The 24509-nt window shown below is 45.2% G+C and overlaps 1 protein-coding gene across 2 annotated transcripts in view; it reads right to left on the bottom strand.

Moving 5' to 3' along the window:
• Positions 1-24509, bottom strand: part of TMEM259 (transmembrane protein 259) — a 135205-nt gene that overhangs the window by 76711 nt on the left and 33985 nt on the right. The window contains exons 2-3 of one of the 2 annotated variants that reach the window (XM_078670678.1): positions 9401-9664; positions 6559-6736 (exon numbers count right to left, since the gene is read on the bottom strand). In XM_078670678.1, coding sequence (XP_078526804.1) covers positions 6559-6736; positions 9401-9664 — 442 coding nt within the window. The remainder of the gene's footprint in view (positions 1-6558; positions 6737-9400; positions 9665-24509) is intronic. The other variant, XM_078670679.1, reaches the window with a different exon arrangement.

Below are 24509 nucleotides of genomic sequence, written 5' to 3'. Positions count from 1 at the left end.
AACCTTACATGAAAGAAATTGTAATTCACAATAGTGTAAAGTCTCAAAAGGTGGACCCATAAGCCTTGCGAGAACAATGTTAAGGTTCCAGACAGGTGCCGGTGGTACCCTAGGTGGTATCATCCTTTTAATGCCTTCCATAAAAGCTTTTATTACTGCAACTTTGAATAGGGATACCTGTTGTCTGTTTTGCAGATATGCAGCTACAGATGCAAAACATAGCAAATAATATGTGCATCGATGCATCTAGCAGATAGATCAATTGAGTTATTAATACAACATGCACTAGTGGTGGGCCTTCTTGCTTTCTTAAGAATTGTCATACAACCAGGTGGTAGGTTTAAGTATCCAAACTCCTAAGACTTCAGGAGCCAAAGCTCTAGGTTGAATTCCTTGGGGTTTGGATGTCTGATTTCTCAATGGTTCTGTGTGAGCAAATTTGAAGTTATGTGAAGCTTCTGATGTGGAACTATCGAGAGTTCTAATAGTGAGTTTCCGAACTAGAAATGGAAGGAGAGGGAGAGACGGAAAAGCATTAGCAAATATCCCCGACTAGTTCATCCATAGGGCATTGACTGTGGATACAGGGTGTGGGGACCTGGAGGCGAAGTCTGGGCATTTTGAGTTCTCTGTTGTGGCAAAAAGGTCCATTTGTGGAAATCCCCATTTTTGGAAGTACGGAATAACTACTTTTGGGTAGAATTCCCATTTGTGTACTTGTTGCCTCATTCTGCTGACGAGGTCGACAAAGATATCGGTTCCTGGAAGATGTTCTGCCATGAGTTGGATCCTGTGATGAGTTGCCCAACGCCAAATGGTCTGAGAGACGTGACGAGTGTGTGTCCCCCTGTTTTTGTACACAGCACATTGTTGTAATATTGTCCGTACGTACAGCCTAGGACAACTTTCCCCATCAGGTGATTTAGAAATGGTTTTAACGCTAGCTGAACTGCTTGCAGTTCTAGGTAGTTGATGTGAGGGTTCTGTTGTGAGGTATCCCAAAGGCCATGAACTATTAAATGTTATAAATGTGCCCCCCACCCTGTAAGAGATGCGCCTGTTGTGAGCACGTCTTGTGGAATATGGTTGATAAAGAGCCGCCCTTTGATTAATTTTGTGTGCCACCACTGCCGAGAGCGATGGGAGCGGCTGTCTACCAAAACTAGATCTGTCAGCTGACCCTGTGATTGATTCCATTGGCATGCTAAGCATTCTTGTAGAGGACGCATGTTTAGTCTTGCATGAGGCACTATGGCAAAGCATGACGCCATCATCCACAGTAACTGCATGAAAATTCTAACTGGTAGATACTGGTTGTTTTGAAACTGAAGTTTGAAAATTGTGAATTCTGGCTGCATTGGGATATGGTAGAGCCATTTGAGTGTTTAGAATGGCTCTTACAAATGGTTGTATTTGAGTGGGTTGAAGATGGGATTTTTGTGCACGGACTGTAAATTCCAACTGATGCAGAATGTTTATGGTAGTTTGCGTGTGTTGTACACACTTGGGATGTGTGTTGGCTTTTATGAGGCAAACGTATAGATATGGGAAGTCATGGATTTGCTGTCTTCGTATAGCGCGAACTTGACCCGAAGGTGTCTGGTATCAGAGCGCTTTACATAGCACCAGTTGCGTTACATGAGGACACATTCATTTTGTTTTTGTTAGGTACGGTTCTGCAGCTTCTTTTGTCAGAAGAGATTATACTCGTGCTTGAGCAGATGGTGTTCTAAAGACAATTTGTGAAAGAGAGGTGGAATACTGGGAGGGTTGCTTAGGAGTTCCAGGCAATAACCATGACATAGGCTCTAAACAACGATACAAGACTGCCTTAAATAACTACCATATACTTTGCAGAACTGCAAAAAGAGACTACGTTAATATCACAATAGTTGAGGCACAAAACCGCCCCAAGGCTCTCTTTAAGGCAGTACAAGAATTATCGGGAGCAGCATGCCAGCCCAAAGCGCCCTGCCTAGACACCTCACAGTGCAATTCCCTAGCTAAATTCTGTATTTCCAAAATTGATTCTATCTATTCTGATTTTGACAAGCCAAGCAGATCCCCCTTTCCCCCTCCCCAAAATCACCTAATTCAGCCACTCTATCTGTCCCAGAAGCTTCTGTGGACAAGCTTACCATTCCTCGGCAGCTGAATAGTTCCACTAATAGATCGGTGTCTATGATCCTTCCTGAAGTCAAACACTTAGAGAAAATCCATACTCCACCTGTCCAGCTAATCAGCACCTAGAACTTTCTCAACAGAGCTTCACTTATCAATATCATCAACAATATTAAATCTGGTTCTCCACTGGATCCGCTTCCCCCTCAAATATTAAAAACTTTGGACACCCCCTCTCTTAATATTATTTTGGATCTACTTAATTCCTCCCTTAGAGAAGCCAAGGTCCCCTCCGCGTGGAAACATGCTATGGTCAAACCACTATTAAAAAAGGCCAATGCTGACACCAACAACTTATCCAATTTCCGTCCCATCTCTCTCCTTCCTGTTTTCTCAAAAATATTAGAAAAGCATATTATCACACAACTCACTCAGCATGTTGAATCTAATAAGATCCTCCATCCATCTCAGTCTGGCTTCAGATCCGGTTTCTCAACAGAATCCACCTTGCTGGGTGTCTCAGAAACCATTCGTTGCCGAGTAGATGGGGGGAGACCGTAGCACTCATTCTACTCGATTTGAGTGCTGCTTTTGATACGGTCTCCCACCCCATCCTCATAAATACCCTCAGATCGTCTGGTATCACCGGCTCAGCCCTCAACTGGCTCATCAGTTTTCTTTCAGACCGCACTTTCCAAGTCTTTTTCCCCTCCTCTGCTTCTCATATCTATAAATCAGTGCATGGTGTTCCCCAGGGCTCCATCCTAAGCCCCCTACTCTTCAATTTGTACGTCAGCTCTCTGGCCTACATTGCAGAACAAGCAGGATTAACCATCTACTCGTACGCTGATGATACACAGATCATCTAATCTCTCTCAACCAGTTCCCATTCCACCCCTTCTTCCCTCTGTATCGGTCTTAACAACATCGCTAAGTGGATGCACGAAAACAAACTCAAGCTGAATGGGGGAAAAACAGAGCTTCTCTTATTTGGCAAGAACACTACCCTGTGGGGCCCCCAACATTGGCCCTCACAAATGGGTAAACCCCCAGTGCCATCTAAAACAGCGCGTAATCTGGGCATCATTTTCGATGATCAACTTTCCATGAAACATCATGTGGTAAAAACTTCCTCCACCTGTATTACCATCATCAGGGGGCTTCGTAAAATCATCGGGATGCTCCCTCAGGAGACACAGAAACCCGTAGTCCAAGCCTTAATCACCTCTAGACTGGACTACGGCAATATTCTTCTCCTGGGAGCATGCAAAGAGGTAACCCGTAAATTACAAACAGTCCAAAATATGGCGGCCCGGCTACTTTGCAAACTAACTAACACATCCCCCACCTCCAACTCACTTCGTAAACTGCACTGGCTACGTATTGAAAACCGCACGAAATTTAAGGCCCTTTGCTACATGCACAGGATAAACACAGGAAATGCCCCACCATACCTGAATACCCTAGTGCATCGATATAGTCCTGTTCGTACCCTTCGATCCTCTAATCAGCATAGGTTCCAAGTTCCCAGAGTCAAGAGAGCCAGGATGGGCGGTCGCTCCTTCTCCGTCCTGGCCCCATCTCTCTGGAACTCTTCCTTTATCTCTCCGCACGGAACCTTGCTATCTTAAATTTCGCAAGAAGCCAAGACATGGCTTTTCAACCAATAATGTCACTTGAGCTATGTATCTGTTTTCCCCTCACCATTGGTCTCTAGCGCCGTGAAACCTCCGGGTATCTGCGCGCTTTATAAGCTTAAATATAATAAAAATATAATAATAATAATGGTAGATAATGTTCAACACCCATTTATCTTATGATAAGGATTGCCAAATGGGAAGAAATTGTTGTAATCTTCCCCTGACAGGTGTTAAAGATGATCGGGAAGTGATAGCAGGTCACTGCTTGCTAGTGGATGGAGAGGTGTGTTTTGGTGTACTCTACCTCTCCCTATAAAATGCTTTCCTCTATATCCATCCACCCTTATAGAATCTCCTAGAGGGGGATGATGGAGTCGGTGTTTTTCTTATAAAGATGCACCCACATCTGTGGTATTAGTTTTTGAGCCTCCTCTATAAAAGGAGCCTAGAAGGAACCTCTAGTAGAAGGAGACTGAAATGCGCCCATAGATTTTGACACTTCTGTGTCCTTTTTCATCTTTTCAAGCGATTAGTCTGAGGCCCAAAGAGGTGTTCCTTATCAAAAGGTGCATTAAGAATCATTTGGTGAACTTCTGGCCTGAAACCAGAAATTCTAAGCCATGCATGTCTCCTTAGTAAAATGCTGGTGTTGACTCCTCTAGCTGCAGTGTCTGCAGGATCGAAAACACATCTGATAGATGAATTGGAGATGAGCTTGCCTTCTTGCACAATTTCCTGCCCCTTTTTTGTGGTCTTCTGGGAGATATTGTAATAATTCTTCCATCTCACCCTAGTGTGCCCTATCATACCTAGCCAATAGGCCTTGTGTATTGGCTATGCGCCAATGTTTGAGCAACAACTCTCTTCCCAGAGGCATCTATTAGTTTTGATCCTTTAACAGGAGGTTGGGCCTACCCTGAGGTTTGTGAATTTGCCCTTTTTATGGGTGTTAGAAACTACTAAACAATCTAGAGGCAACTGACCCTTAATAAAAATAGGGTCAGATGGAGGGGGTTGATATTTTTATCCACCCTAGGTGTTAGGATACGTGCCCTAACTGAATCCTTAAAAATATCCATGGCGTGCTTCATCATACATTTTAACGTAGGCAAGGATTGAGATGTTCTGTATGTGTTTCCTAAGGTTTCAAACAGGAAATCTTCTAGGGCTTCTTTATGTAAAGTAACCCCATGGTAATCGGCTGCCCTAGCAATCAACTCCTAATATGTAGTATCATCAGGAGGGGAAGGTTTAGCCAGATATAGATCACGGCCTGTGTCTCCAGGTAGGTCTATATTGTAGTCATCTCATGGATCAGGCGGTGGCTGATCATAGGTATCATCATCTCCTATATGAGGATTTGTATTTGGAGAGCCTGGTGGTGCGATGTGTAGAGGGTGCGAAGCTGGTATAATAGGTGCTGTTGAAGAAGTTGGAGGGGTTTGAGGTGTAATAAAAGGACTCGTAGCCACGTCTTCCTCCTGTTTGAGCGGGATTTTATATTCAGGCCTGATGGCAGTGGTGGCCCAATAGCCTTTTGGTTGAAGCGGGTTTAGTGGGCAAAGGGGCTTTGGTACTCATGGCACCCTGTCCAGCAGGAATATTGTTGGACTCTAGTTCGATCTCCAACTCGGAATCAGAGTCCTGGATGGAGAAAGCCTCTCCTTCCAACGTTTCCATTTCTTCGTTCTCAATATCTTCTCCGGAGATATCGGTGGTGTCCTCAATACTCTGTCTCTGCATCTCTCTTCATAAAGCTCGACGGCCCCGTAGAGTCTTTTTGGATTGGAACAACCAAAAAGCGTTGCATTCCTCCTCTTTATGCTCTGGGAAGAGACAGAGGTTACAGAACTTATGAAGGTCGGTGCATGGGAATTTGGATTGGCACCAAAGACGGCACCAAAGACAGAATAGAAATTGTGTCTGTTCCATCGGCAGAACATCCAACGATGGATTTTCGAGTGTAAGTAGATAGAGAAATACGCGCTAGACCCATAGGTCGCGGTTAGAGTTTCCCAACTGAATAATAAAAGGTTTTCTGAATTTTCAACATGCAGAAGGTGGAAAACGTGATCGAAACAATACAGTCGAGGGTAGAGTAAATTACGTACTGAAGGGATCAAGATTAACGGTTTCGAATCGGAACGCTGCAATGCAAGTCTGAACCCGAGAGCGGGAAGAAAACAATCTAACAATAGAGTCTATGCCCATGCGTAGTATCTTTGAAAGGGGTCGCCACCTTACCTTGTGACTGGAGAAGACTTCTTTGAAGAAAAACAACTGGCAAACATCTGGACCCAACACTAGATGGCAGGAGGATGCAAAGCATGTGTATCTACAGTACACATGCCTTGAACATCAAGTTCTATTTCTTAATCACCTGTTTATTGTATCCTATGAAAATCTGAAAAGGCTCATTATATGAGATGGGGACGTTGTTGGACAACTATACCCCCTGTAGGCAAAGGGTTAATGGAGCAAAAGGAATCCCCAAATCAATTATAGTGGGCAGGTCATTAAAGAAGTCTTTAGACATACTGGTCCACTCAAGACGATAAGACTAATTAATAGCTCGCCACCGGGTTGTCACGTAGAACTCTTTTAAAAGACAGAACTAATGAGGTATCATGAGCATTGAGAAAAAACAAGTGCATTCAGGAATGAAAAATAGATAAAAATAAATAATTGAAAAAAAATGCTAAATGTAGATCACATGCACCGTAGTGGCACTATCCCCCAAGAGTCCACTCACTGCAGGGCACTGAGTGCAGAGGACAGCAATACAAGGTGCCTTTACCTGCTCGGGCGAGCATCTCAAACTCGGAGACGCTCTCGCTCAGAGGCTGCGTACCTTTAGTGGCGGCCTCACTAAAGGAGAGCTCCTGGGTTTCGTTCTGGCCCACCTGGGTCACAGTCTGGATGCTCCCCAATAGCGACGGCTTCAGGATCACCTTCGGTTCTATGTCCAATTCAAACTGTGGGAAGGGAGAAAAGAAAGGATCAGGCCTCACTTGGAACTGCCAGGGATGTATCTGATATCAAGTACAGCAGGAACAGAAATAACACTTTAAACATTTGCATCTCTGTTGGTTCCAAAGAACGACAAACTTCCCAGCGAGTAGGTGCCCCTCACCTAGGGATCACCATTGGTCAGACTCTTTAAGCAGGTGAAGCACTTGACTTGTCCCTGGCATATAAATTCATATAGATTCATAGTCTGCCCATAAAGGACAGAGCCATCACATAGAAAATGCAGGAAAACTACTAGTAAATACTGCTTGAAATTAGGCACATTCCCTGAAAAAAATAAACGACTACACCCTTTAACCAAGGGCAGAGTAGGTAAGTGCATTATCGTAAGATTAGCCAACAAACAAGGTGGGATGACCATGTGATGTTAATGTGTCTAATTTGCAGAACCCGGAGTGGTCAGACTGTTCTACACAGTGTTTGTTTTGTGTATACATTTTTCATTGCTACGTGCAGGAGGAGGAGGGATGCACTCGATGCCAGTGTGACATTTGTTCCAGGGTCTATTTTGTGAGTTTCTCACTGCATATGTCTTTCAAGGTCTATTTTCAGAAGTGCCCATAGCTGAAATTTTGTTCACCACACATTGAGCATTCCCAATTTTGGGCAAATAAGGTAAAAGAGGCAGATGAATCACACAGCCGCCGTTGTGAGGGTTTGGTTATGGGGGAATGCTGGAATTAAAATTCCATTCTGTTTTTATGGTGGGCAATTCACTAAATAATTAGGTGCCAGTACAATAAGAGACCGGTCGCTGAAACAATGGGTTGTAATCAAGGCTCCCTGTTTCCGTTTTTACTGATTTTGACTCATTTTCTTGACTGCATTTATTTTTAAATGTGGATAAAAATGGAAATTGTGTTGCTTTTTGAGTAATTCTAAATACTGTCTGCCACATCTACCAGGCCAATAGATGTGTGAATTGATAGATAAGGGGGTACAAAAGAAAGGAATTTTAGTAAAGAGGCTTTAACAGAAGTAGATATGCACAAGGTTGATACTGAAATTTTCATACAAGTGCACTGATTTATCTTCAGCGGGTGTTCACAGCACTGAAACCTGGCAGACATTCAAGCATGAGTGCATTTTTATCAGTTAAATAAATGTGGAAATATTCTAATTTCAGCTTCATTTTTCCACAAAACCCAAAACAAATATGGATAAAATTAGCAACAAAATAAATATGGATAAATACAGACGGAAATAGCAAAATAATAAATACCATAAAACTGGGAGCTCTCGTAATTACTGATCCGACATGTTAAAACTTTAGTTTCTATAGCAAAAGGCCCATTTCTGAGGCCCTTCAAACCTGCTCAGAAGCTGAACGCCCGCCTCAGTGGCAGCTCTCTTTCAGTGACCGTGATGATGTGGTTACAAGCTGCCCAATGTGTGAGCGGCTGAAGGGCGAAATGAGGTGCCCTCACACCGTCCAGCTTAGGCAAGTCTCAAGATCAGTCCTTTCGCAAAGGCAACAGGTCTTAGCAGACCTATGCAGCCCAGTCTTCAAGCGCCTAGCTCACATCCAACAGATTTGTGTAGAACCCACCAATTGAAGCAGCATCAAGCCTGGGGCCCCCATCCTGACCACCACAAATGATGTATTTGGATATAGGGGTTCAGCAGCCTCACGGCTAAGTTCAGCACACCGTCAAGCTCATTAGCACCAAAAGGCAATACTTACATTGGGAATCCAGTGAGTAAAATACCCCAGCCAGATGCAACCCGGGCCGACTCCAAGGGCAATACGAGTGACATTGTGCAAGCACCCCCCCCCCCCCCAAAAGACTGTCAAGATGTTTATAGAGCAGCAAAAATAAATGCTTATCAGATGATTGAGCCAAAGGCTGCACTGACCATTAAACAGGAATATGAAATACATTGCTCTTATCAACTTCAGCATGAAAGATGACAGAATCTGCAGCAGGTCCCAACAGCGCTCAAGAGGAGGGGGACGACGACAGGGAGCAACAGCAGCAGCAGGCCTGATAAAGGCATTTAATAAAGGTGTCTAAGCAACTGGGCCCAAGACAATTGGATACCGCAAGGGAGACAAAGCCATGAGTGATGTATGAAACAGAAAAGGGGTGGGTATGGGTTCTGATAAGCAAACAAATGAGACAGGTGTCACAGCAAACAAACAGGGCACACAACACTGGGGGTCAGACAGCACAACTGTAAGGCAATGTGCAGCAGAAGGCAAAATACAGCAGGCACGACCAGGAGCAGTGGGAGTGCAATACAAAACATGACTGATAGTGAGAGGCAGAAAATCGGTAAGACGGGGCATGGAGCAAGTAGGAGGTACACAAAGCAACATGGTCAAGCATAAAGATGGCCGTGGGTACGGAGATGTATCCAAGATGGAGGATGCCAGAGCTAACTGAGAAGGCGTGATTGGTTCTTAGGAATAGACCAAGGTGACATAAATAAAACACCAGGTATGCCATACGAGAAAAAAGGGGGTAGCTAGAGCAGTGTGTTAATAAAAAAAATTATTCTAGGAGTAAAATCCTTCACTCCCATACAAGACAAGTGCAGGTGAAGTCCACCTTTCACAACCATGGCCATAATACTCAGCCAACTTTGCTGGATGAAAGCAACGGTACCTTGATCGAGCTGTTTTCAAACATCTCAATGCTGAGCTCCTCCTCTTCAGTGTCTTCGTCTGCGGTAGACTCTTTCGCACCTTCCACAGTGCTATCCGCCTCATAGAACTGCAGGAAGATGGGGGCACGGGAGGAGTTTCGCTGGATTTCCACTCGCAGGATCCCGTCCCTGGGCCACTTATCACGCACGTGCTCCAGGCAGTTGATGGGGGACCGAGAGAAGGCGATGTGGATGTAGGCGAGGATGAAGAGCACAAAGAGCGCCTGTGTGGAGAAGACATGGAGACAGGTGAGCATGGGCAGTCGACTCTACGCTGCACGTTGAAAAACCATGCAAGGTGGCACGATAATAGCAAAACAATACAGAGACACAATCAAATATTGCGCCAGCCCTAAAAACCACACGAAACCCACACAACAGACAATGCATGGTGCACAAGGAATGCTGTCTGCAACCTCCATTACAACAAATGCAAATTCGAGGATCAGCATTTATGAACGATGCGGTTTATCCGAAAAAAAGAAGAAGCGTCCAAGATGAGAAAGCAGGTACTTTCTGTGCACTTAGCCTTGACACTAAAATCAGCAAAGAACGTCAACCGAAGCCTGTCCTCATCTGCCTCCCTTGCTTGCCCACTCCTCGTGTACTACAGCAAAAGATGCATATACTAAAAAGACGTGTTTAGCAAGCAAGGTTAAAGATCATGCATCTTACAACAAGAATGCAAAATAAAATATATTTGCACTAAAAACAGCAATGTAATCAGATGTAACCACAGCGAGACAAAAAAAGGAATAAATCCTAAAATAACAGCAGCAGTTCCAGCCACTTTGATTAACTATTATCAGGCTTCACAACTTCCATTTCCAATTAAAATTCTGGGAAAGCAATTAAACTAACAAATCATGAACTATTTGGTACAAAAGCGGCTCTGGATTCTACATAACACTTATTTTAGTTATAGGCGCACTAAGGTGTATGTTGCATGAGGTGCTGGGAGAGGGTGGGGTTGGTTGTAAATGCTGTCCTTATCTCCTTAGACTTCAATGCAGTATCTGATACCACCTCTCTCGACAAATTGCTTCTGACGCTGCATTTGATCTGTATTGCAGACTCAGTGTTGGAATGGAGAGACTCATACTTACAAGACAGAAGTCAAGCAGTGAAAATCTCATCGCATTATTTCATATTTAATCCTGCGCGCAGGGATATCCTCAAGGCTCACTCCCACCCTTTTTAGGTTTCGCCTGTCGAAAGCTGCGCAAGCAGCGTTTCGCACAGGCGAAATCTTATGAGAATAGTATGTGGGCTTTGTTCCGCCTCTGTCTTCCATTGGCTAGCTCCATAAATGGAGGCTAGCCATTGGAAGAGAGAGGCGTCCGTCATTGTACGAGGCGATTGGTGGGCGTTCCCGGCGATTTTCTCTCATCCTGCCCCTTTGACAACGTCATTAAGGTGGTGGGCGGTTCCTTTTTTTGGGGGGGACGCCTTGTTTTGATCATTTGCCGCCGGAAGATGTCCAGGTGAGTGCGTCCTTGGTGAGTGCTTGCTGTCCTCCCCCGCCCCCCCTCCCGCTGTCCGTGTGCCCGTTACCGACCCCCCTCCCGCTGTCCATGTGTGCCCGTTCCCGCCCCCCTCCCGCTGTCTGTGTGCCCGTTCCCACCCCCCCTCCCGCTGTCCGTGTCTCCACCCGCTGTCCGTGTATCCGACACCAAAGAAAGACATGCACAGCCAGTCTCTAACAGGTTACCGAACCCCCTCCCGCTGTCCATGTGTGCCCGTTCCTGCCCCCCCACCGCTGTCCATGTGTGCCCGTTCCTGCCCCCCCCCACCGCTGTCCGTGTGCCCGTTCCCTCCCCTCCCGCTGTCCGTGTCTCCACCCGCTGTCCGTGTATCCGACACCAAAGAAAGACATGCACAGCCAGTCTCTAACAGGTTACCGACCCCCCTCCCGCTGTCCATGTGTGTCCGTTCCAGCCCCACCCTCCCGCTGTCCGTGTGCCCATTCCCACCCCCCTCCCGCTGTCCGTGTCTCCACCCGCTGTCCGTGTATCCGACACCAAAGAAAGACATGCACAGCCAGTCTCTAACAGGTGGCAGCCTTCTCGGAAATGCAGTGATCCATTCCAGCCAGATGTAGAAAGGCAACATTGCAAAACACGTCAAATACTTTTAAATTAAAATCATTGTAGTTAAATTAGATATGAAACCGTGCTACTTTTAAAAATTTGAATTAAATGATGCTCTACGAAACTACTATGTAACAGAGTGAAGTATTACATCATATCTACTTTTCATATAAAATATGTATTTTAAAACGTTTCCAGTACAAAGAAATCTAGCCTATAACGTATCTTAAACGGTTATCGGTGTATTGTAAAATGGCGACCATATTTTCGTTAGCGAAAGAAGTGTTTCCTGCGTCTCAGCCCTAGCTTTCACATCACTGACGTGTCAATCACATATATCTGACCGTGGGAAAAAAGGCGGGCTCCTCAGCGGCAGTTGAAACGATGTCTGTGCCAGACTGTGTCAAGAAGTGCCAGCTCCTGGTGGTGCTATTCTTACTAAAACACTCACAATGGAGGTTCTTCCACATGTACAACAATTGCATTTATAAAGACATTATATTATTCCAGTTTCCTTTGATGTGTGGTGTGTAACGAGAAGCACATAACTATTTTCGATGCCTTTCTTTAACTCTTCATTTTCTATGACTTTGGAAATGTATCATTTAGGCAGTGGCTGCTTCAACTTTGTTGTGTGGCGCAGGGGTGTGATGGGGGCGGTGAAACGGGTCTTGTGAAACATGTTTAATTTTAGCCTCTTCCGAGCCCGTTGCAACATCCCACTGCAATGATGCCTCCGGATGATGCAAGGACAATCGTGACATTAAGACACCTCTCTGAACGATTTAATTAAGTAATATGAGAATGGCCGGGGACAACCCAAAAGAGAAAGAAAATGGGAGGGGCCAAACTGCAGGCTGCTTCTGCTTTCGTTTTAATGTTTAAATAGTTTTCTATCAGTTATTTCTCCCCGAAAATAACCTGTGTTTATAGCATCGGGTAGACGTCGTGGAATTTTTCTTGGCTGGTTCTTGCGGTTGCCAGAGTCTGTGTGGTGTGCCCTTTCTGTGTTTGCTTTTCTGTCTGCGTCCGTCTGTGTGTGTGTGTGTGTGTGTGTGGTTCTGTCTGTGTGGGTGCATGTGGCTCTGTGTGTTGCTCGGTGTGGGTGCAAATGCAATAGGTCTCACATTTGCAAGAGATTAAGCTATTGGCATAGTAAATGACAATGCCATTTATTTATCTATTTTCAAAACCAAGACATAAATAAAAATGTTGTCATTGACAATGCCAATAGCTCAAACTTTTCCAAAGGCGAAACCATTGCATTGTAAATGCTTGTTCATATGTATGTGGCTCCACTTGACGGATTGATTCAGTCCTTGAGTTTTCATTTATGACAAACGTGGAGGACACTAAAATAATGCTTCCCTTGAACAACCCACTGGGGGGAGGACCAAGAAAACGTTAACTTTTTTTGTTGCAGTTGCCTCTTGGATGTGTAATAACGCCAACAAGGCTAAAACCCTTGTCCGGAGTATGAAATCTAGTATCTGCACCCACATCTAACCTAGGAAGGACTCCTGAGGCAGTTTTCACAGTGAAAAATGTAGGGATAATTTAGGCTAATCTTAGGTTTGAGCGCCACACGCACTAATGAAGCGGTGGCAGCTTTTCCCTTCTTTATAAAGATGCAGAGCAACATTTCCCTCCTCTCCCCCAGTTCTGTAAGAAAGTGATGTTTCGGGCAACAATTATCCGGGCTCCATTACTGACATACTCAGACTAAAGCCCCAAGAAACTTATCTCCAAATTCCAGGCTATACAAAAGAAGGCAGCACTGGATATTGTCAGAGCGCGGAGAGGGGACCACGCTCTCGTTATTTGGATATGGTACATTGGTAGAAGAATAGTTCATGGAACATTTGACCTGAGAGGACTAATCTATCTGTAGGCTCCTAGGGCCAGCCTGGAGACCCTACAACCTATGGCAAAGCTGAAGGCGGACAGTCCTCGTCATTGAGTCAGCCAGGAATGGTTCACCAGAATCTCTTAGATTGACGCCAGACTATCTGACTTTCAGAAAAGCATTGAAATATTGCTGCATAAAAGAAGTTCATTCCTCCGATGATCAGCTGCTGTCTGTTAGTGGTAGTCTGTCTTAATCCAGGACACCCTTCGAGTATAAACCGTGTTGTACAAATGAAGTGCTCAGCATCAATTAGCTGTAACAAATATTTGGAAAAATACTATTGAACTTCAGCAAACCCAACAGCTTAACAAAGAAAGGGTTCTGTAATCCAGAAATGGTTTGACAAAGACCTTTCCCAACCCATAATTTAGGAATAAGGTTTTGATGATGACTGCCTGGACAAAGCAAAGAGAGTCACTTTGCTAAATCGAAAGGAGCAAACCCACTATAATGGCATTGATGAGTAAAACCCAGTTTGAGCACAAGAAATCAATGCAAACACGGCAGACTAGCCATCTTCAAAACTGACCACTCCTGATGCTCGTTTCTTAAACATTTGTTACGACAGCAGAGCCCATCCAGACTACCAACACTGAATCCTGAAAAGATTCCCCGGTCAAAGTACACCATAGAAGACTGCCAACCTTGTAAAACGAAGGTAAAACTTGATCTCAGATGCTAGTGTGTGCTCACAACCGGCACAGAAGCAATGAAGGCTGTGGTTGTGTAGAATCATCAAGGGCTGTACAAGCCCAAGTCCATGCATCGTGCTCCACTGATCACTCCACAGCCGAGAGACAACTATTCAGGGTGAGCAACGTGTATGCTTGGGTTTCAGATTTAGTCCTTCGACAGAGTACACCTACCTCTGATTACTACACTGGAATGAACGGGCAGGGAGAATACACCGAGCTCTGAGAACCAGACCAGTGTGCACAGAGTGAGAACACACTGACATGACCGCAAATATCACTTGGCATTGAGAATCAGACCAGTGTGCACGGAGAGAAAACACAAGGACACAGCCACAAACACCAAACGGCATTTAGATCCTGCCCAGTGTGCACGGAGGGAGAATAAAAGTACACAGCCACAAACGTAGCATGGCACTAGGAACCAGAATAGTGTTCACTAAGAGCACAAGGACACTGCCATCACTGAGAGCACACGGACAATGCCATAAGCACCACATGGCATTGGGAATCAAATCAGTGTGCATGGAGCGAGAACACAAGGACATGGTAAAAAACGCCACATAGCTTTGGAAACCAGACCAGTGTGCACTGAGTGAAAACACAAAGGACACTGACACAAACGCTGCATTGCATTGGGAACCAGACAAGTGTGCCCGGATTGAGTACACAAGAACACGGCCACAAACGCCACATGGCAATGGGAACCAGACCAGTGTGCACTGACCGTAAACACAAAGAGACTGCTGGAAACGTCGCTAAGCACTATTGCATGGATGTACAAATGAACAAAGAAGCACAAGTAGGACAAAAGGTGCTTCAACATATATTCAACAACCAACGCTCATCTTCCACCCAACCGCCACAAAAGTAACGAAAACCGCTACAAAATCTATGCACAGCATAGTGAATCCAGAAAGATTCACGCTGCAAAACGAATAGTTTCTTACCTGTCGGTGTAGTTTTGCAGCTTGAAGATCTTTCTGGATTCACTAGCGAACCCACCCGCCTCCGCCAGAAAGATGAGGCTGGAGAAGAAGGTGGAAACATATAGAAAAGAAAGCAAGTTGTAGCTTACAAGATACGTGAAAAGATACGTGAAAAGCATTACGTAAAAAAAAAAAAAAAAAAATTAACAAACATAGCCATGGATTCACTACAAAGACAAACAAGAAAAAAGAGACAGAAAAAAGAATCCGAAGATGGCGCCCAAGGGTGGTAGCTTCCGCCGGAAGCATGCCGACATCACCGAAGGTACACCAAATGGTGGGATGTCGACGCCCACCTGGGCTAAGACAAAAAAAAAAAAAGAGAAAAAAAGACTACGATTCCGGACCCAACCACCAGATTGCGGAATATGCACAGCATAGTGAATCCAGAAAGATTCACGCTGCAAAATCTTGGTTGCAGGAGATGCTTGAGGCTGGAGCTTCTTGGACCCCAAAGATATCTGGTGAAGCGAGTCAATAAACCTTGGCATAAGCAAGTCGGCGCAGGGGTACTGCTCCATCGGTTCCGACAAGAGATACTGGCTTCAAAATTGCTGAAGACAGTGTAGGCCTCGAGGGAGTTGCAGAACCACCACCTATGTTGCTGAACCTTTTAGAGTCCACAGGAGGGCAGGAACAGCAGACCGATCAGCTTTGTTGCGGTGCCTGCAGATGCAGGGAAGTAACTCCTTTACTTCAAGGGAGATTCCTTTGGTGTCTTGGATGTCCACAGGCCTGTAAAAGAACCTATATGAAGCACAGGCACAGACTCAGGAGACTGTCAAGACAATGAGACCAGGAGCAGCAGGAGTCTTCCAAGTTAGAGTCTCGGTTCCCAAAGTACCCAGACAGTTGAAGTTGAAGAGGTTTTGGATCTGAACCATGTCCCACGACAAATATAAGGAACCATTCACAGGCAAGCCCTTAAGTACCCTAAGGAAAGGGTTGGAACAATTCAGGGGTCCCTCCCAGAGGAGAGGTGGGGGAGCCTACTCCCTTGTCCTCTATCCATTTTTGGGCCAGAGCGAGAGCCAACAGCTCCCTGAACTGGTTTCAACTGGAGTATGCAAGGAGGGCACCAAATGTGCCCTTCAAAGCAGTCTAGTGGCGCTGGCAAGCGCCCCCACCCAGTCCCAATACACAAAGTCCTGTCTGGGAGGTGGTCACACCTCTGTGTGACAGGACACCTATTGACCTGCCTTCCCCTGCTCTAGCTTGGTTCAGCAGCAGGAGGGCAGAATCGTGTCTCTGGTCGGCAGCAGCCATATTTCGCAGTCCAGGTCTAAGACAGTTCCCAGGAGCACTGAGGGCCTCCCAGAATAGCTTTACAGTACCTGGAATCATACCTCCCACACTGTTTACAGTATGATTCCAACATGTTTTATACCAAACACAACAGGGTTTGTTACAGCCAGTTTAGAGTTAGCTATCGCACAATGCCGCATGGCCACTCTATATTGCGTAATGGCTGACGAACTTGCAACCCAGTAGACTCCGTGGATTGTAGGGGTGTCCTGCTCATGAAGGGGCATCCTCACCCTTATAACGGAGCAACCAGCATTCATGATTGAAAGGCCTGCCTTAGGGGTGACTTATCGTTTTTTTTTTATTATAGATTTTTAATTATGCCATTTACAAAAAAGAAAACAAAGCAGCGAGGTACAGTGTCCCCCCCCCCCCCTCCATCCTAACCTTCCCCGTCCAACATGTACCCACGGAAAAAACAGGAAAGTCCATTTAGCATTTTAACCATTTCCATCATTTCATGTCTACAAGAACATAGAGGACAATACTCGGAGCGTTTCTTCTGGCCCCAGTACAATAAGTACATAAAGTGCAAAATTACAGTTCATCAGTTTTCAGATATGCATTCATTAAAGGTAAAGTGACCTGTGCAAATGGTTCAAAGTGCAAAATACACGAACAGCAGTGCAAAAAATGCATAAAAATGACATACCGGGCTAGGCCAATCTTCTAATCCTCAATTATATGGACTAACTATCCCTCTAGCGATTCGCCAGCCAAGCACAAGAAGCAGGGAACTTTACACCACCTCCCTAAGTTTGTTGAGGTTTTGTCTGGCAAAGCCAGCTAGACAGGGGTTACCAAATAACCAAACCTTTCTTTATGGCCCGGAAACCCTTCTTGGAGTAAATAGCTTTTTCAAGGTTACATATTGAATATATACGGGCCAACCACGGATCTACCCAGCAGATGTTATACACAACCTATAGATTGCCATTGCAATGAAAATTAAGGCCCCTCCTCTTTTTCTATCTACTTATTCTTGTATACCCAATAAAACCATAGTGGGGGTGAGCAGGATATCTCAAGATATAATTAACCCGAGAAAATCTTGTATCTTAGTAGGAGCCCAAGTTTCTCGCATGTGACAAACATATGGACGGAGTCTGTGCTATATTCAGAGCATCGCGGGCAATGAGTGCCTCTGCCAGTTCCGCATTTCACAATTCTACTTGGTGTATAGTACAAATAAAAGCAAGCTTTGTAGAATTGTGCTGGTATGCTAGCTGAACGTAAATCGCTTTGAGCAAATTGGAGAGCTAGGCAGAAGACATTGTTGGACATATCCAATATCTGTAGCCATTTACTTGAACTTTTGGCCAAGTCATCAGGAATTAGGCTGTCCTGTGCAGGGGTGGGGGGGGGGAGGATTTAGGGGAATAAATGCTGTAAAAAATGTAATAAAAAAAAGGAATTAGGCTGTCCTGTGCAGGGGGGGGGGGGAGAGGATTTAGGGGAATAAATGCTGTAAAAAATGTAATAAAAAAAAGGAATTTGGCTGTTAAGAGTGCCGTAGAAGGACCCAATTCGGGGTGTAGTGGACTTAATCTCTCAATAAGTTCACTTTCCGTGAACCCCGAGGACCTGCCTGCCTTGCATGATTAAAAAAATCCTAATGGCTAGATATTTAAAGGCCTCATTGTGGCTCAAATCAAATTGAGTTTTAAGATCCTCAAATGTCAAGACACCCTCAGTCGAATACAGGAACACCAATTTATTTATGCCAGAGTTAAACCAGTTTTTAAAAGATCCCCCAAATATACCTGGCAAATTATCATTGTTTCTAGTAGGGGTGTAGTAATTCAATCTACTGATTCCCAGTAGCTTGAGCAAGGCGGTGAAGACCTTGAAGGTTCCCATAAGGGTCTTGAATCAAACCTTCTTATAATACCTGAATTCGAGCTGACGCCAAAAACACCCCCAAGCATCAGACCCGAGGAAAAGTTTAAATAGGAGACCGAGGTCTGTTACTGGTACTGAAGGCTGGCCTTGTACCAATACTGGGCATATCTGCAGGACAGTGGCCCAGTAATATATCCCTAAATTTGGAAGCGCCCCGCCCCCTCTCTCCCGGGGAAGGGATAAATATTTAAGAGATCTCCTTGGCTGTGAATAAGCCCATATAAATTGGGAAAAAGACGAACACATTTTTGTAATATTGAATTAGTGAATTCAAGAGGGATAGTTCTTAAAAAACAAAAAATAAATAAATAAATAGGAAAAAAGACCATTTTGAGGACATTGAACCAGCCCACCATCGACAGATGTAAATTATTAAGCCGGTTTAATGCGAGCAGATCCACATTTTCTCCAACTATTAAATCTGTTTCAGCCAGGATGTTCATGCCTAGGTACCTTGCCTTAATGACAACTCGATAATCCATCCAGTTGATTTTGTTGTTAACGATAATCTGGGCTTTCCCTTTATTTAACAAGTATCCCAGAGATCTCCACAAAGCACTGGGCCTCTCGTTCTATAGCTATTATAGCTTTCTCAGGTTCCGAGGTTACAAAAGCTAAAACTTCCGCGTATGCCATGATTTTTGTGTCTATGTATGGCAGGAATTTCCTGATTATTTGCAAGCCTTTTAATAAAAGGACAGGGACACACACGCCAAATTGTATTGGGAACCAGACCAGTGTGCACTGGGAGAAAACATACAGACAGGCCGCAAAACGCAGCATGGTATTTGGAACCAGATCAGTGTGCACTGACTCAGAACGGAAGGACATTGTCAAACGATGCACGGCACTGGGAACCAGACCAGTGTGCACCTACTGTAAACACAGGGACATTGCCACAAACAATGCTTGGTATTGGGAACTAGACCAATGTGCACAGAGTAAGAACATAAGGACATGGCCGCAAACGCCACGTTACTGGGAACCAGACCAGTGTGCACTGGGAGAAAACATACGGACAAGGCCGCAAAACACTGCATGGTATTTGGAACCAGACCAGTGTGCACCTACTGTAAACACAGGGACATTGCCACAAACAATGCTTGGTATTGGGAACTAGACCAATGTGCACAGAGTAAGAACATGGCCACAAATGCTGCATGTTACTGGGAACCAGACCAGTGTGCACTGTTTGTGAACACATGGACATGTTCAAAAATTGGTAACTAGGCAAGTTTGCACAGACTGAACACAAGGACTTTGCCACAAAAAGCGCATGGCAATTGTGAACCAGACCAGAGTGCACGGAGTGAGAACACAAGGATACAACCACAAATGGCACACTGGCACCAAAGTACAGAGAATGTAAAATAAGGAGGGGGGGGGAAGATACAGGCTACTGAGAGAGTTTGAGGTAGAGCCTACAACCTGCCCAAAAGCGTCACACTTCACAACAGCTTTCTGGAGAAAGTTTTTCGGAAGGCTGAACAAGAATCATCTCGGTGTACACAGCTGGGCCATTGGACTTTATGTGGTCCATAATCTAACAATTACACTGGAAACATTGCGCACGCAGAACTACATACAATGGGTGTAGTTGACCCACAACTGATAGCTGAGAATCTTACGAAAAACACGTTGGAAGAGAACGAAGGTGTCGAAGAAACAGAAAATGGTGCAAAATATATTGAGAGTCTGCAAATACTTAGCTGGCCTTTGATCCAGCAAGCTTCTCCCAGTATCCTCTGTGGGGACCCTGCCTTAATTGTTATAACAGTAGGGACAAAACACAAGCCCCATCAGCTGTTTAAGGCGGGGACTACAGCTGCTCTGTAGCAGGGGAGTTTGGTTGCTCAGCAATGCTTTGAAAATTAAAATGCATCGGAGGAGGAGAGCTTGAATAGGCGGTAGAAAACAGATTGATCTGGCTTCTGTTCAAAACTGCAGACTACCACCAAGGGGCTCGTTAGTCCTCCAATGAAGAGACTGCAGAACGGCACATTCTGTCCGTCAATCAGACATCACTAGCCAGCCACTGGTATCACTGAGAAGCCAGGAGTCAGATCTCACCTATGTCTTACTATGCCCACACCTTGCTTTGGCACACTCTTGCTGCCATAAAAGCAGGTGCAATTAGGGTGAGTATGTCAACGACCATAAAAACGCACAGCAACTCTTCAAGCTCTCCTACTCAGACTTGCCCCATCTCATCTGGCATTTGGGAAATCTGTACATCCCTGCACTGCAGGCATCATCTGATGGGGGTTCCAGCATCTAAGGCAGGTGTCTCCAACATATAGCTTGGCAGTAACCTGGAAGTAGCGCCCTGAAGTGTAGTACAGTACAATACTTAATTCAGCGGGTCTACTACAGCCTTACAGGAGAAGGCCGCTTGCAATAGAAGGGCAAGATTTTCTTTAAGTGAGTTAATCCAAAAATGTAAAATCCACATGAGAGGAGACCATGTATTTTTAAAATCTAACATTCAGTTGTTTGACAAAGCCTTTTTTTACATCACTGCTAGCACCGTTGCCGGGAGCATGGATTAGATTACTGCTGGTAATCCCACATAGTGTGGCCGCTGATGTAATCGTGTCTGGTGTTGTCACCGTTACAGCAGCTCAGGAGGATCGTCATTGAACATAAGTAGCTCTTCTTACAGAAAAGGTTGGACACCCCCCACGTTTGTGCCATTGCGCACTTAATGCTGCAGCTGTCGTTTTACTAGTAACAGAGGCATTTTATTACGATAAAACCTTTCCTGACATTGATGTTAGAAGCCCCGTCTTATGCATCTGGGTGGGTGACATTCTACTACTCTATCAGTTTGAAAATAAAATTCAGCCAATGTACTGTCTCCAAAATATAAACTTTTACAAGACTTTGAAGGTAAGTATGTAAAAGGTAAGTATAGTTGTATTCAAGTACTCAACTCCACATCTATTTATCCGGAAGAAGTACATATCTTCAAGGTGCATAGTGAGGAGTTTAAAAAAGTAAATCATACTTACCCACACATTTAGCAACATCAAATTGTACTAGCCAATGTTCTGGATGGGATCTCATCACTCATGCATGGGTGGCCGCTGCTAGTGACCCTGCACAGTGTGTCCACTGCTGATAGGGGTCACTACTCAAACAATCGTCAATATGTTTTACAAAAGGATAGAGACCCCTGATAAGGAAATACGGAGTTCAGTCGTGCTCCCCAGAGGAGCTGAACAAGTGTAGCCCACCCAGAGACACTTAATCTCAACGTGTAACACAAAAAGTGATGGTAGGAATCCTAGCAAATTGTCTAATCCCTGCTAATCTGAGGGCAGCATTCCAACCCACCTGTAGGCAGTCTGCCGCCATGTTGCCAAACAGTCTCAGGAGCACTCCTGACAGGAGTTGGAGATAAAGAGCGGTGCCACTGACCCATAGCACCGCCCCTAAATCATAGTAGAAATGAAGGCAGTGCCACTGGGTCACAACACTGTCCCTATAGGATAGCATAGGTGCAGGCAGAGATTCGACAATGGTTCTCAACACCACCCCTTTCAACAGAGGAGATCTAAAGGCAAAGAGATGCTTTACTGGGCCAGAGCATCGACTCTAATACAAAGCAGAGGTGAAGGAAAAGAGATACCATTTTGGGTTCACACATCATCCCTGTAAACTAAGGAGAGGTCAGAGAGCAGCGACACAGAGTCTAGGCATTTCCCCTGTGTTATAGAGGATGTAATGGCAGACAGCTTCAATGGTAGCTCCAGATATAATCTCACGTGCCGATGGAGATAAAGACAGAGCTGCCTCACAGGGTCTGGGCATTATTTATTTTTATTTCTTTGTGGTATTTGTAGAGCGCGACACTCATCTCAGGGGATATCAAGGCGCTTATACCAGTACTGAGACTACTGCGAGCTGTACTAAGGTGAACATTAGAGTTTAGGGAAGAGGTGGGTCTTTAATTTCTTTCGAAACAGGAGGTGGTTAGTGGTAAGCCTTAAGTCGGGGGGAGCTCATTCCATTTCTTTGCAGCCAGATGGGAGAATGAGCGTCCGCCAGTCCTAGCGTTATATATGCGCTTAGTTCTTGCTAGGGCGGACTGGAGAGAGCGTAGGTTCCTAGTAGGGACGTAGAATTCAATCTTTCCCTGGAGGATGATGGGACCAGTTTTATAGAGGGCCCTGTGGGCATGGCAGAGCAGCTTAAAAACCGACCTTTGGCGCATAGGTAACCAGTGAAGTTCTCTCAGGCAGTCCGAGGCGGAATCGCGCTTGCCTTTATTGCATATGAGTTTAGCTGCAGAGTTTTGCAGTACTTGCAGACGTGTAAACAGGTGTTCATTCATCCCCACGAAGAGCGCATTACTATAGTCCAGACGACTGACCAGCAAAGCCTGTGTGACAGCACGTCTGCAGTCCAGGGGGATCCAGGGAAACAGTCAGGCTAGAAGTTTCAAGATTGCAAAACCTTTCCCGCAGAGAACTCGCACATGCTCTTTCATGGACAGGGCGTCATCCATAATGACGCCTAAGTTCCTAGCGTGTTGTTTCGGAGTGGGGGCCGTTCCTAATGTGGGTGGCCACCACGTGATATCCCACACACGTTTGGCGCCGCCAAACAGTAGTATCTCGGATTTCCCGGCGTTCAGCTTTAGGCAGTGTGAGTGCATCCACTGGGCCATTTCTGAGAGACAATTGTGCAATTTAGATTTTCATCCAGAGCCACCATCAGCTGCGTGTCGTCTGCGTAAGAGCAGATGCCAATGCCCCACTTCCTTCCAATATCGGCAAGAGATGACATATAAACATTGAAGAGAGTGGGGCTTAATGAGGCACCTTTGGGGACTCCGCAACTGATGGGGCTCGATTTGGAGTGGAATTGTCCCATGTGTACTGCCTGGGTACGATTGCTCAGAAAAGAGTGTAGCCAGTTTAATGCAATGGATTTGACTCCCTTGCTTCGAAGAATGTTCAGCAGGCAGTTATGGGAGACCGTGTCAAACGCCGCTGACAGGTCAAGCAATATCAGTGCCACCGTCCCACCTTGGTCAGTGGAAGATCTGATACTGTCCGACACTGCCAGCAGCGTTGCCTCCGTGTTATTATTGGCCCTGAAACCTGTCTGTGAAGGGTCTAGGAGAAGGTTTGTTTCTAGGTATCTGGTCAGTTGTCCATTGACCAGCTTCTCTAGAACTTTGGAAAGGTAGGGGAGCTGGGAGATGGGTCGATAGTTTTCAGGGTTTGAGATGTCCGATCCAGCTTTCTTTAGGAGGGGTACCACTGACGCGTGTTTCCAAGTGTCCGGGAAGATTGCAGTTTTTAGGGATTTATTAAATAGTTGTGTAATCAAGGGACAAAGTGTGGGGGCAATTTTTGAAAACACGAAATGGGGGCATGGATCCAGTGGAGAGCCGGATTTAACTGTGCACATAGTTTTTAGGACCTCATCCGTTGTAAATGACTCAAAACTGTAAGGTTGGTGTGGGTTTTGAGTCTGGGGAGTCTAGTGCAATTTTAGATATGGTCACTGTATCAGGGAGCTTTCCAGTGTTACTTTGGAGGTGTTGGGGGGTGAAGGTCGAGTAAATTTTCCCTATTTTTTTCGTGAAGAAGGTATTTATTCGTTCGCACACCTCTACTGAGGGGTCAAGTGCTATACATTATCTATGTATAGCAGTGGAGGTGAAGACAAGGAGCTGCAACAAAGGGTCAAGATATAATTTCTGTACCACATGGAGGTGAAGGCCGAGAGATGCCATACTGGGAGCGGACATTATTTCTGTACCACGGTGAAGGCAGAGAGATGCCATACTGGGAGCGGACATTATTTCTGCAGCATGGTGGAGGCAGAGAGATGCCATACTGAGTGCGGACATTATTTCTGTACCAGTGAAGGCAGAGAGATGCCATACTGGGAGCGGACATTATTTCTGTACCACGGTGAAGGCAGGGAGATGCCATACTGAGTGCAGACATTATTTCTGTACCACGGTGAAGGCAGGGAGATGCCATACTGAGTGCGGACATTATTTCTGTACCACGGTGAAGGCAGGGAGATGCCATACTGAGTGCGTACATTATTTCTGTACCACGGTGAAGGCAGGGAGATGTCATACTGAGTGCGAACATTATTTCTGTACCACAGTGAAGGCAGGAAGATGCCATACTGAGTGCGGACATTATTTCTGTACC

The sequence above is a fragment of the Lissotriton helveticus genome, chromosome 12 (genome assembly GCF_964261635.1).
Source record: "Lissotriton helveticus chromosome 12, aLisHel1.1, whole genome shotgun sequence".
Classification (NCBI taxonomy): Eukaryota; Metazoa; Chordata; class Amphibia; order Caudata; family Salamandridae; genus Lissotriton; species Lissotriton helveticus.
This window is presented reverse-complemented; position numbering and strand designations above follow the sequence as displayed.